The sequence below is a fragment of the Lissotriton vulgaris genome, chromosome 9, assembly GCF_964263255.1.
Source record: "Lissotriton vulgaris chromosome 9, aLisVul1.2, whole genome shotgun sequence".
In the NCBI taxonomy this organism is placed as follows: Eukaryota; Metazoa; Chordata; class Amphibia; order Caudata; family Salamandridae; genus Lissotriton; species Lissotriton vulgaris.
Genome location: NC_141697.1, coordinates 1,150,150,144 through 1,150,162,885, shown reverse-complemented (window position 1 = coordinate 1,150,162,885; position 12,742 = coordinate 1,150,150,144). Strand labels below are relative to the sequence as shown.

At 41.4% G+C, this 12,742-nt stretch overlaps 1 protein-coding gene across 3 annotated transcripts in view; it reads right to left on the bottom strand.

The window, feature by feature from the left end:
- The window catches only part of CHL1 (cell adhesion molecule L1 like), a 449,119-nt gene that overhangs the window by 73,184 nt on the left and 363,193 nt on the right, over positions 1–12,742 (bottom strand). For all 3 annotated transcript variants that reach the window (XM_086939199.1, XM_086939197.1, XM_086939198.1), the window contains 3 exons: positions 11,785–11,900; positions 8,831–9,035; positions 7,455–7,577 (listed from right to left, as the gene is read on the bottom strand). In XM_086939199.1, coding sequence (XP_086795325.1) covers positions 7,455–7,577; positions 8,831–9,035; positions 11,785–11,900 — 444 coding nt within the window. The remainder of the gene's footprint in view (positions 1–7,454; positions 7,578–8,830; positions 9,036–11,784; positions 11,901–12,742) is intronic.

Here is a 12,742-nt window from a genome sequence, read left to right as displayed (position 1 = left end):
CTCTGTTCTTATAAATATTTGTGCTACTGCTGGTGCGTGCTACACAATGGAACAACCAATTAAACTGTGACTAAATCAAAAACATAAAGGATATGTGTTTTCTATTCCTCCATGCCAATTGGTGTATTATTCACCTACAGAAAAAGTGCAAAATGGTGTAAATGCAACAGGTCATACTACTACAAAACTGTTAAAAGAGACTCATTACTTACAAGGAACAAATGCCTTACTCACCCATAGTGGCAGGGGATAATACCTCACCTCGCCTGGACCAAGCTCAGGATAAGGGAGGCCACGCTCTACAAGAGTAAGGAAACAGGAAACTCACTATGAGGGAAGAGGGGTGACTCTACTCCTCTCGACTGTCAAAGGGTACCTATAATATCCCACTCTTAGAGACCTTTATAAAAACCAAAGACTCAACAGAAGGCTTACCCACAGCCCTCTAGTTTAACAAGCAGCTCATTCAGAAAGTAAAGAATAGTTAATCCCATGTCCAGGACCAGCAGCTCCTTACCTCTCCGTCATTACCTCAGGCGATTCCTAAGGTTGGGGGAGGCAACGATTGAGAGGCGGAGGCTATCTTTTAAAGGGCATGGCAGGTACCTTAATTACCTGTGTGTCCAATCGGACTCAAGTTGAAAGGCAAACTCACAGCCTATCAGGGTGTTACAAATTCAAGAAAAACCTTCTGGTTTACCCAATCGGCACGAATTAAAGGGAACTCGTAGCCAATCAGGGTGTTCGAATTTCGAAAAAACCTACTTGTTTGTATTACTCTCAATGGAAAATGTATAGTTATAGTCACTCACACTCTCTGGTAATGGGATGGGTGAAAACCATAAACTAGTGGAACCCCTCATCAGGAAGTTCGTAAACGCCACGTAGGAACTACAAACATGGAACTAATTGCAAACGCGGTGATATTATAACCACGTGATGCTAACTCACGAGTGAAAGGAACTAATGATCACTCCGCGAGAGAGGCGAGCCCTCATTTTTTGTCAGATCTGTTACTATGGTATTAAATAAGGGATTCTGTTACCTCTTACGATGTCTATGTTGAATCACTGAAAACAAGACACATAGCGAGATCACGGAGTTAACGTGATCTCGCGAGACTACGAAAAACTACTGAATGACCTCACAATTAGAGAGGCTGTAGTTCTTAAGATGAAAACGAGGCGATGAACCTGTGTAATAAGGTTTTTTGATCCATAGATCTTTATGTGACTCTCGTCAAGAGGCAGGTAGCCTCTCAGAGGGAAATAATACTGTCAGCAATATCGCCAGATCACGGAGCTAACGTGATCAGGCGAGAGCATTTCGGACTACAAAATGATGTCAGATTGGAGAGAACTGTAGTTCCAAAAGAGATGCGTGCAGAACAACCAGCGGGCTCTGATACTGCTCTCTGTCAATTACTGCATAATGAGACCTAACAGTTGGGTGAGAGTCAGAACGCCCCAAAAGGTATCACATAATTGGCTTCGAACAGACCTTTTTTGAAAAAAACTGTCAGTTAAATATAGAGTGAAAGCAGTAAATCCCCTAGGAGCGGAGTGTATTGGGGCTCACCCCTACCTAGAGATTGGTATGTACTCAGAAAAAAGTGTGTGCTTGACAGATATCCCTATGTCTGAACAGTCATGTAAATAAGTCAGAAAAGATATAGAGGGATATTCTATCTATCTCGTAAATAGTATGTATGTTATAGCATGGTCCAGGGTATTTCATCGTTCAGACCCCAGGTGTCTGAGGATAATTTGAAAATCCATTTTTGTTCCCTGATGAACAGGTACTTGGAAACGTCAGTAATGTGAGAGGGTATGAAAGGCTTTTCCAAAACCGTCCAGGTGAAGTCAGTTTCACTGTGATGCTGTTCAATGAAATGTTTAGTAAGTTTGGATACACTATTTTTGCACCTGAACGCGCTTTTGTGCTCTAACATCCTCGTCCGAACCTTACGCGTGGTCATGCCTACATATTGTGCTAGGCAGGGACAGGTGAGCAAGTAAATCAGTTGTTGGCTGTTGCAGTTCGATAAACTCTTCAAAACCCAGGGACGGTCTAATCCTATGTCAATCTGGATGGTCTTCGATGTTTGTGGGCATGCCGAACAGGTCCCGCAGGGATGATGTCTGGTTACCGCCGCTGAATCCCAGAGTGTCCCTATCGCTCTCTTAGGGGTTTCTCTGGGATGAGTATGTATCAACCGGTCTCTCAGACTGCTGGACCTCTTAAATGCAAAGAGGGGTTGTTCAATCTTGTTGTTTCCACAGTTGAGAACTCTCCAGTGATGTCTCACAATCCGTTGGAACTGGTTAGACTTGGAGTTAAACGTAGTCACTAAGGTTAAGCGATCCAGAGGGGGCTTTTCTACTGGTATCTCTGGGAGGGCGTCACGATGGTTGTTCGCCGCTCTCTTCCAAGCACGCCTGACCAATCTTTTTGGATAATGTCGTGCCAGTAATTGATTGGAGAGCCTTCCAGCGTGTTTATTGAAGGTCTCAGAGGTTGAGCAGTTGCACCGCACTCGTAAAAATTGCCCATAGGGCAGGTTATCCCTCAGAGATTTAGGATGTTGGCTTTCATAGAGGAGCAAGGAGTTTCTGGCCATGGTTTTTCTATATAGCTCAGTTTCAAGTCCTGTTGGAGGTAAATAGATGGAAAGATCCCGAAAGGATATTCTTTCTTTTCTCGACTCTACAGTGAAATTCAGGAACTGATTGCGTGTGTTAAGTCATTGGTGGAACGATACAATAGACTTATGATTACCTCTCCACACTACGAGGATATCATCTATGTAGCGTTTCCACCATTGGATGTGTGGTCTAAAGGGATTCGTGTTGGTAAGCACCTGTTCCTGTTCAAAGACATGAACATACAAATTCGCCAAGCTGGGAGCGAAAATTCTTCCCATGCTGGTCCCTGATGTCTGAAGGTATATGGTGATTTCATATTTGAAGAAATTCTCTTTCATGGTGATCCTAGCCAGGGCCATGATAAAAGGGACAGGTGTTATTGACTCCAGATTCGCCCCCTCCAGGATGAACGTGATGGTCTCAAGCATCTCATCCTGGGGAATGAAGGTGTAGAGGGACTCTACGTCAAACGAGATAAGATGCTCTGTGTCCACTAGTTTATGGTCTTCACCCATCTCATTACCAGAGAGTGTGAGTGACTATAACTATACATTTTCCATTGAGAGTAATACAAACAAGTAGGTTTTTTCGAAATTCGAACACCCTGATTGGCTACGAGTTCCCTTTAATTCGTGCCGATTGGGTAAACCAGAAGGTTTTTCTTGAATTTGTAACACCCTGATAGGCTGTGAGTTTGCCTTTCAACTTGAGTCCGATTGGATACACAGGTAATTAAGGTACCTGCCATGCCCTTTCAAAGACAGCCTCCGCCTCTCAATTGTTGCCTCCCCCAACCTTAGGAATCGCCTGAGGTAACGACGGAGAGGAAAGGAGCTGCTGGTCCTGGACATGGGATTAACTATTCTCTACTTTCTGAATGGGCTGCTTGTTAAACTAGAGGGTTGTGGGTGAGCCTTCTGTTGAGTCTTTGGTTTTTATAAAGGTCTCTAAGAGTGGGATATTATAGGTACCCTTTGACAGTCGAGAGGAGTAGAGTCACCCCTCTTCCCTCATAGTGAGTTTCCTGTTTCCTTACTCTTGTAGAGCGTGGCCTCCCTTATCCTGAGCTTGGTCCAGGCGAGGTGAGGTATTATCCCCTGCCACTATGGGTGAGTAAGGCATTTGTTCCTTGTAAGTAATGAATCTCTTTTAACTGTTTTCTAGTAGTATGACCTGTTGCATTTACACCATTTTGCCCCTTTTTCTGTAGGTGAATGATACACCAATTGGCATGGAGGAATAGAAAACACATATCCTTTATGTTTTTGATTTAGTCACAGTTTAATTGGTTGTTCCATTGTGTAGCACGCACCAGCAGTAGCACAAATATTTATAAGAACAGAGGCCCTGAAGAAAGCCTTGGGAGGTCCTTTCCCTCGTTATGGCAGAAACATGTCGGCCCCACTAGCAGTTATTTGTAGACACTGCTTTTTTTGCGCTGCTCTGTGTTTTTAATCAGAAAAAGGCTTACAGCTATTAAAGTTGCTTCGCTGTTTGTTCTTTATTCCTTTTTAACTCTGACACCATTTTCACTTCGTTTTGTTTTGCACTGCACCTTATCCCTTTGGGTGATCATACGCATGGTCTACAGGCAATTGTGGGCTTTGATCCCAGTCCTACAGGTGGGTTTAGAGGCAGTCTCAGTGATCAAGAGACACACTAGCCCAACCAGTGGATGACCAGATGATAAAATTTGATCACCTACAAGACTTTGATGGGATCCATCTCTGGACCTTGTGTTTCACCTACCTTTGCAAGTGGTCGGATGTGCTGAGTCAGCTATGAGATACAACATTATTTGGTTATTTAGCATACTTTTGTAGCTTTTAGCCTTATGAACTTTGAGCACCTCTTTGACTCCTTTTAGACCCCCGGGCTTTAGTATTGTACAGTTGAGCAGCATACAGTGGAATAGATACAATGGAGCGGTGAACAGGGTAGTGGTGTACACTGGAATGTGTATGAGTGGAGTGGCATACAATAGAATAGCATAGATTGGGGTACATGGAGTGGCACAGAGTGGAGTTGTGTACAATGGAGTGTTGTAGAGTTGACCGGTGTAGTGTGTAGTAAGGTACAGTGTTGTGGCATACACTGGAATACCGTAAATTGGAGCAGAATAGAGTGAGTGGCGTAGAGTGTAGTGCTATATGCTGGAGTGGTATACAATGAAATAGTGTACACTGGAGTGGGGTAAAGTGAAGTGGCGTAGAATGGAGAGGAGTAAAGTGTAATAGTGCAGAGTGGAGTGGCGTACAGTATTATAGCATAGATTAAATTGGAGCAGAGTGGAGTGAGGTACAGTGTAGAGGTGTACAGTAGAATACCGTAGACTTGAGCGGTGTAGAGTGGAGGGGCGTACAGTGTGGTGGCGTACAGTGTGGTGGCGTACAGTGTGGTGGCGGAGAAGCATAGAGAGTGGAGCATTGCAGAGTGGAGTGGCGTATGGTGGAATAGTATAGAGTGTGGTGGTGTTGAGTAGAGTGCAATACAGTGGTGTGGCATAGAGTGGAATAGTGCACAGTGGAGTTGTGTAGAGTGGAATAGAGTTGAGTGTTACTGGTGTGCAGTGTAGTTATGTAGAGTGGTGTGGCATATGGTGGAATGGCGTAGAGTGTAATACAGTAGAATGGACTGACACTGAGTAGAGTGGCGAGAAAAATGTAGTTCCATAGAATGGATTAATGTATACTGCAGTAACATACAGTGGATTTTTGTAGAGTGGAGTGGCGTATAGCGGAGTGGCATACAGTAGAGTTGTGCATGTGCAGTGACATAGAAAGGAATAATGTACAGTGCAGCATTATACACTGAAATGGGGTACAGTGGAGTGGCATAGACTGGAATAGCATAGAGTGTAGTGTTACAGGTAGAGGTTATGTACAGTGTTATAGTGTTGAGTGGAATAGTGTAGAGTAGAAGTATGCACAGTGTACTGGCATACACTGGAGTTACATAAAATAGAGTGGCAGAGAGTGTAATAGCAAACTGTGTGGTAGTGTAGAGTGTAGTGGCATAGAGTGTGGAGGAGTGGAGTACAGTGGATTAGCGTAGAGTGGAGTGGTGTATAGTGGAGTGATGTAGTGCGGAGTGGCGTAGAATGTAATAGCATAGAGTCGAGATGCATAGAGAGGAGTGGTGTACAGTGGAGTGTGGTAATTGACACAGAGGTAACATGAAAGTGTGTTAATGGATGTAGATGTTATGGTGCACAAAAAATAGATTATTCGGTATAAATGGTAACATTTGGTAGTATGTGTGAGCAGTGTAAGTAGTTTTAAAGTTATAATTTTTAAAATACTAATTTACATATTGTGCTGTGGTATACCCGAGTACGTGTGTGGTATACCGCCGTACATGAGCATGATAAAGCAGAATGTGATTGGCTAATGGCTGTGTTTACCTGAGGTAAAAGCAGCCATGTTTTTCAACACATTTTGTCTGCGTTCTGCATAATGCGTTTTGCTGCGATCTGGGTAATGGACATACATTTAGGTAATTAGAAGGTATTATTGATGTTCCTTAATTAAAGTGCTAATAGGTAGCGAAATGTATTTATACTTTTCTTTAAATTTTCCCAGCAGTTTATTGAAAACTGCACATTGTACAAAAAGTGTTTTAATTTGTGCTGTAATTTGTAGGCATATTTGATGTACCGAGTAGACTTTTTACTGATGATTTAAATGTGTTAAAACTGGAAAATGCACTGTAACCGCTATAGTGGCAAAATATAGGGTAATACAGTTTATTTATTTTTTTACATATTTATTATTTTTTTCATTTTTTTAGTCTTCTGGTACTCCTGAGGTTGTACTGCAGTACTCCGTATATTGTTTTTTTAATATTTAGATACTTCAAATATCTTTCCTTACCAGTTTCCACACTAATGAAGTGGCAATCAGTAGAGAAAAAAATATCAAACTTATCACCTACATATAAGGGTGAAACGCAGTACATAGGCAAAGTGTACCTAAAAATTGCATGGCTGCCTTTAACTTTTGTAAATATATATTCAGAAAGGACACCCCTATGCGCCCATAGGACAGGGCGACAACGTTTATATTCCAAACAAACGGTCATGTGGGACTCATTTACATTAGGAAGCCTCAACTAAACTTTAGAGGAATCCAAAAACAGATTAGAAATGCCGTTCTGTTCCAACCGAATTGTACAAAGTAAAACAAATCTGGGGTTCTTTTACAATTGTATTACAACAATCCATGTGCATTACAATATAATACACAGTGATATAAGTGAAAAAAGTGCAGACGACGAAGTGCTCATACAGTGATCATACTTGCAACATATAGCATGCAAGACATTGTACAAAGCCCAATGGTTGTAAGATAATTGTCCCAGCAAAATCAGAGGAGACAAGTACAACTGAATTATCCGTCCTTTAACTCCTCTCATCATCTGCCAATGTAGAAGGAAGAATAGGTCTGCAAAGTTGAGAGGAGATTCGTGAAACGTGTACAAGTTTCTTAATGGTGAAAAATCGAAGTCAAAGGAATTAGTATCTCTGGTCAGTTTATGTGTAATGCTACCTTCTCTTGAGCTAGATTACCAAGAATGTGTATAGATGCATACCATCAATGTAGGTGCATCGACATGGCTACCATAATGTGCTGCTCATTCATCAGTTACAAGAAACATTCTAAAGTCTGAATATACAGCATTCTTTTTATGTTGGAATGTAAGTTTCACTGCTGCAAGAACAATTAATATGAGAGAAATCTCATGTTTCAAACACCTAACAAACCCCAAATAATTCCTTTACCCCTTTGAGTTTGAATCTTTTCCACCTACTTATCTGGTGCTGCAGCAAGTAGCCACGGAGAATACCGTTGGCCTTCTTGGGTGGAGCCCAGGTCAATGTTACTGAGTCTTCTTCAAAGCTGTGAATTTGTAGAAAACGTGGTTGATCTGGAACTGGAAAAGAAGAGGGAACAGTTAGTCAAATATAATGGCAATTCGCTGATGATTAATGCACAGTATGTTCACACTAACAGATGAATGTGCTTAAGTCATCACAGTTGCTCAGAGAATGGAAGGTTGAAAAATTGGAAGAAATGACAAGCACACACATGTGCGGTGTACCTAGAAAGCCCTGAAGTCAATTATTTAGACATAAAAGTTCCTGACCATCAAGTATTACCACAATTGGGATAGGGAGATCAGACAGTTAAAGTACGAGAGGTTTTTCAGAAGATGGCATTAAAGTAGATAGCGGGGCTTCTGAAAAGAAAAGTTAACTGGTGAGATCAGTCAATGGACCAATGCCAGAAGCCTTTGATTGTGTAGAAAACATTGGTCTGTTCAACTCCCTCTTTGGTTGGTGTCCTCCCCTCTTGTACCTAGTCTCAGAATTATTATTATCCTGAGCTCAGTTTCCAGCTTCCATCACCCTACTCCATGTTTTCAGTTGTGTACACTGGTTGCCTCATCTATATTCTTTGATCCCTGGATCAAAGAATAAAGATGAAGCAACCAGTGTATACAACTGAAAACACGGAGTAGGGCAATGGAAGCTGGAAACTGAGCTCAGAATAATAATTCCGAAAGTAGGCACAGGAGGGTCGTCACCAACCCAAGAGGAGAAGACTTGTTGAAAATAAAATGGTGGAGGGGTCTAAAGAAGAAATTGGACCATTGAGCTGTTCTGGGGGTGACAGAATTCATGCTGCGCAGCTCAATTTTGTGTTGATATTATTTGACATTTCTTGAAGGCTTCAATTCAATAAAGAGGATTCCCGCCTCTGTGGTCGGAAATATACAAAGTGAAAAAAGTGTGGCAGTACAATGGTACTCCGGGGACAAATGAATATCTGAAGAAATAGAGGACTCCTGGAAACTTTTTGGTTGTTAGTTAGTCATGGCAGTGATTATGTTGTCCCCTGCAAAATTTATGTAGATGACAGAAAACTTCAAGTGGGAATGCTATGTGACAAAGATGCTGAAGGAAATGAACCTCTTGGGTGACATTTTCAAGGTGTTGTTAAAATGGCAGGGATTTACAAGGGGCCTGGATGCTGTAGGTGGCAACGTGTTTGTGATATGCCTCATTAAAGAAACAACTGATGGGTCCGTGGAAGTTCTGTGATTCAGGTGGAAATGTATCTGAGGTTTCACTATTCTTGAGGTAATGCATACTGAAAAGTAAATTCTCATTCTTTTTCCATTACCTCCTTCGGGAGTCTGAAATGTAAGCACTGGACTTGCAGGCCCTTCTCCTCTTGTGTTAAAAGCTGTCACACATAACTGGTAATCACTGAATGGCTCAAGGCCAGGAACCATTCCGGAGTCTCGTTCCCCCGCAAACGTCAGGGAGCGCTTCTCTGGGTGATGCTTTTTCCCATCTAGCAGGTTTCGCACTTTCCACCAGTTTACCTGAAAATCAGAGTATTAATATGTTTATCTAGAGACAATTGAAGTAGCATCCTATCCCCATCTCAGCAAATGAAAAGAAAGTAGATTCAATGCAAGTTACATCTGTTTACCATATAGGACACAGGCTCGAACTGTGGGACCCAAAAAGCAGACAAAGCCTTTGTAGTTAAGATTCAGCAATATAACTTAGTGATGATACATTGTAGGACTAAACTGTCATAACCTTTGAGAACTAGAATCCATCAATTTGATAACTCTGAAATAGTCTGAATTTGTGTAATCCGGTGCCTGTGTAATGTACTTGAACATGTGTAGAGTTAAGCAAATTAGTAATCGTTTGCCTACATCATAGGACCTGCACCTTACTGACATATTCAGTCTTTGGAATTCTGGGTCTTAGCATAAGCTTTTCAGATGAAGAATATCTTTGGCATTCAGAAACTGTTAATAATTTAGGAGCTTCCATATTTTCAGGGTCATGGTCTCAATCTGTGGTAATTATGGTGTAATGTAAATGTAAATGTATGAAGCTTATATAGCGCATGACTTACCCTGGGGCATCTCCGCGCTTGCTTAGGGAACCCGTCCTGGTATTCCCCTGTGAGATAGCCCTGGTAGGGTATCCACAAGGTGAAAGCCAGGCATCCCGCCACGAGGGGCCGATGTGGAGATTAAGCAAGCTATTGCCCAGAGTCGCAGAGTGTGAACCCGTGAGTCGAGAAGGCACCGGAGCGAGAATTAACGAGTCCGTGGAATTATTGAGCCCAAGACCCGCCGAGGCGGGGAATTGAACCCTGGTCCAGGGCCGAACTCAAGCTCTAGGTCTGCCGCCTCTAACCCCTGAGCCACACTTCTCCACATGGTGTAAGATTATTGGTGATTTAATGACTGTCATACTGTGAATTACAACCATCTTCAGGTTCTGTGAGATTCAGAAACAGTTTGCATCTGTGATATTGAGCTTCTGGTGGTATGAGAAATTTAGAGGGTTAGTCACTCTTACAGTTTAGAGATATATATAGAAGTCTGGTGCAGGTATCATGTGATACAGAAGTGTGCAATTCACATGCCACCACAGCCTGCATGATTTGTGTGCTCACAGTGTGTGAGGCTTTGGTAGTTTGATACAAGTGTTGGGCCTGATTACAACTTCGGCATAGTGGTTACTCCGTCACAATGGTCCATCGAAATCCTATTATAGCCTATGGGATTTCAATTTCGGCGGACGGGATATCCGTTACCATTATGATAGATTAACCCATTCGGTAAGATAGTAATCAGGCCCTTTGTCACTATTTGTACATTTAGGTGGCTATAACAGGTTGGGTGAATTATGTGCTGTTTCTAAGTCTCTGACAATCTGGTACAATCGCTATCTGTAAAATTCAGGTGTTCTCAAAATCTGCCACATTCATGTACTGCCTTTCAGACTCAATTTAAGATATAAAGACAAGAAGAAGCCCTGCTATAGTGTCACTCTGTGACAAAGCAGGAGCTGCCTCAAATTGCAGTGATGGCACTGTTAGGGCCTGATTCACAGAACTAACTTAAGACAAAATCCTAAACTTACTACTTTTGATATTCACAGAAGTTAGGATTTTGTCTTAAGTTTGTCTGAAGACAGACTTAAGACAGACTTAAGTTAGGATTTTGTCTTAAGTTTGTCTTAATTCTGTCTTAAGTTTGTTTTAAGACAAACTTAAGACAAAATCCTAACTTCTGTGAATATCAAAAGTAGTAAGTTTAGGATTTTATCTTAAGTTAGTTCTTTGAATCGGCCCCTGAGTCTTTAGAGTCAGCTATGAACAGATGGCCATGATGGAGGCATAACACATTTTGGCTGTGCATCTATTTTAAATTTCTTTCCGGCTTTAGGTTTTAAAACCCTAGGGCAGATTGCAGGTTAACAGCAGTGATGCCTGTAATGCTGAGAGTGATTCATATTTTAGAGCGTTGAGTTAAGATTGATTGCAGAAGACTAACAATACTGATGTAATCTGAAAAATGGGTTATGATGAAGCTTTGAAGAGTAGACATAAACCAGGATTCCTTGTCTATGACAAACAGCTCTGAATTTGGGCTAGGATTTATAAATTCAAGCGCTGCCTTCCTGGAAACATTCAGTGTTTGTCCTTTAGCAACACAAACATTGTATAAGAACAGGATGTTTACAAGCCAATATGCAACATTTCCTACAGAACTCAAGTCTACATTAATTGCTTAGCTAAAATCTTTCAGGGATTTTATAGTATTTTCCCCTCTTATCCCTTCCCGGACCTTCCTCTCTGGAATTTTAAAAGAATCTTAAAAAACTGGTCGAAGGGTTCCTTTGGTAAATTTTCTGAACGGAGTTATTCTATCTAGATACATTGACCTTCATAGTATATCATACAAGTATGTCAACCACCAAGGATATTTCCACAATCTAATACTTCTTCCCTTACAACTGTTTGGAAACTCCCCCCAACCCAGATATGAAGCATTAAACCTTCATGGAATGATTTGTGACAAGAAACTTCCATAGGGAGAGGATGTGATCCGTCGGCAAGACTGCTACCTTTGGTTCTGGAAAACAGGGTTTGAGCCTCGGGGTCGCGTCCACATACTGTAATTCTAGGCAAATCAGTTAAACTCCCTGTGCCTTACTTTGTAACGTAACCGGTGCTCATGTAAAGCGCTCCAATACCTTTGGGTCGAGTTCGTGCTATATAAAATTTGCAACAAAAACAAATTACAAAAAATAAAATACCTTGTATCCTCCGAGGTGACCCCGCACTCGGTCTTGGTGAATTCCTGCCCAGGTCACTTTAATCAGCGTGCTGTTCAGAACCTGTACGGCCACATTGGTGGGTGCAGCATCAGGAGCTGTGAAGATATAAGTAATACTGCGTGGTTACATTGGAGGAAGCAACAACTGTGGGTGTAGTATGCTGGATGTAGAAAAGGCAACAAATCTTTGGTTACATATTAAAAAAAAAGACCTTGGGTGTGATTCAGAGTTCGGCGGTTGGGATACTCCATCACACATGAAGGATATCCCGTCAGCCACGTTACAAGTACTTTAATCTAAAATAAACCAAACCTGATGATCCCGTTTTCTCTTCTTGAAACAATCAAATAAAATCATAATAAATGGTAAAAATGGATGACTTGAATAAGAAAAAAATAAATTATACTTTGTCAGAAGTACTGGCAATATGGCATATGAGACTGGTGAATTTATGGAAATAAGACAGAACAAACCTCACCTTGCACCTAATCATTTTAAGCACTTTTCTGTTTCTAAGATGTTACTTTGCATTTTTATTTCTTACGTCTAAAAAGCATAACATACCTGAGTTGGTGCCTGCACACTGTACATCAGAACAATAAGGGACTTACGGAAGGCATTTGCAAGGAGCTTATACATAACCACTGAAAATAAAGCAGGTTAAGGAAACAATGACGAGTCAGAAGCAGAGTATATTTTCTGAGAAAATATCTGTAGATACAAATCCTTGATGGTCCTCGGTGTCACACTAGCACACACAGTTAGCTACAAAACATTACACCTCAGCTGAGAGTAAGCAAAGAAATGCAACAAGAAAGAAGACATAACAGCAATGGTCAGCATCAGGATCAAATCATACTTCCTAGAGCACATCACCAACTAGTACCAACTAGTACCCTGCATCAAGAGAAAACTATGCAGTATGGTACATGACTTC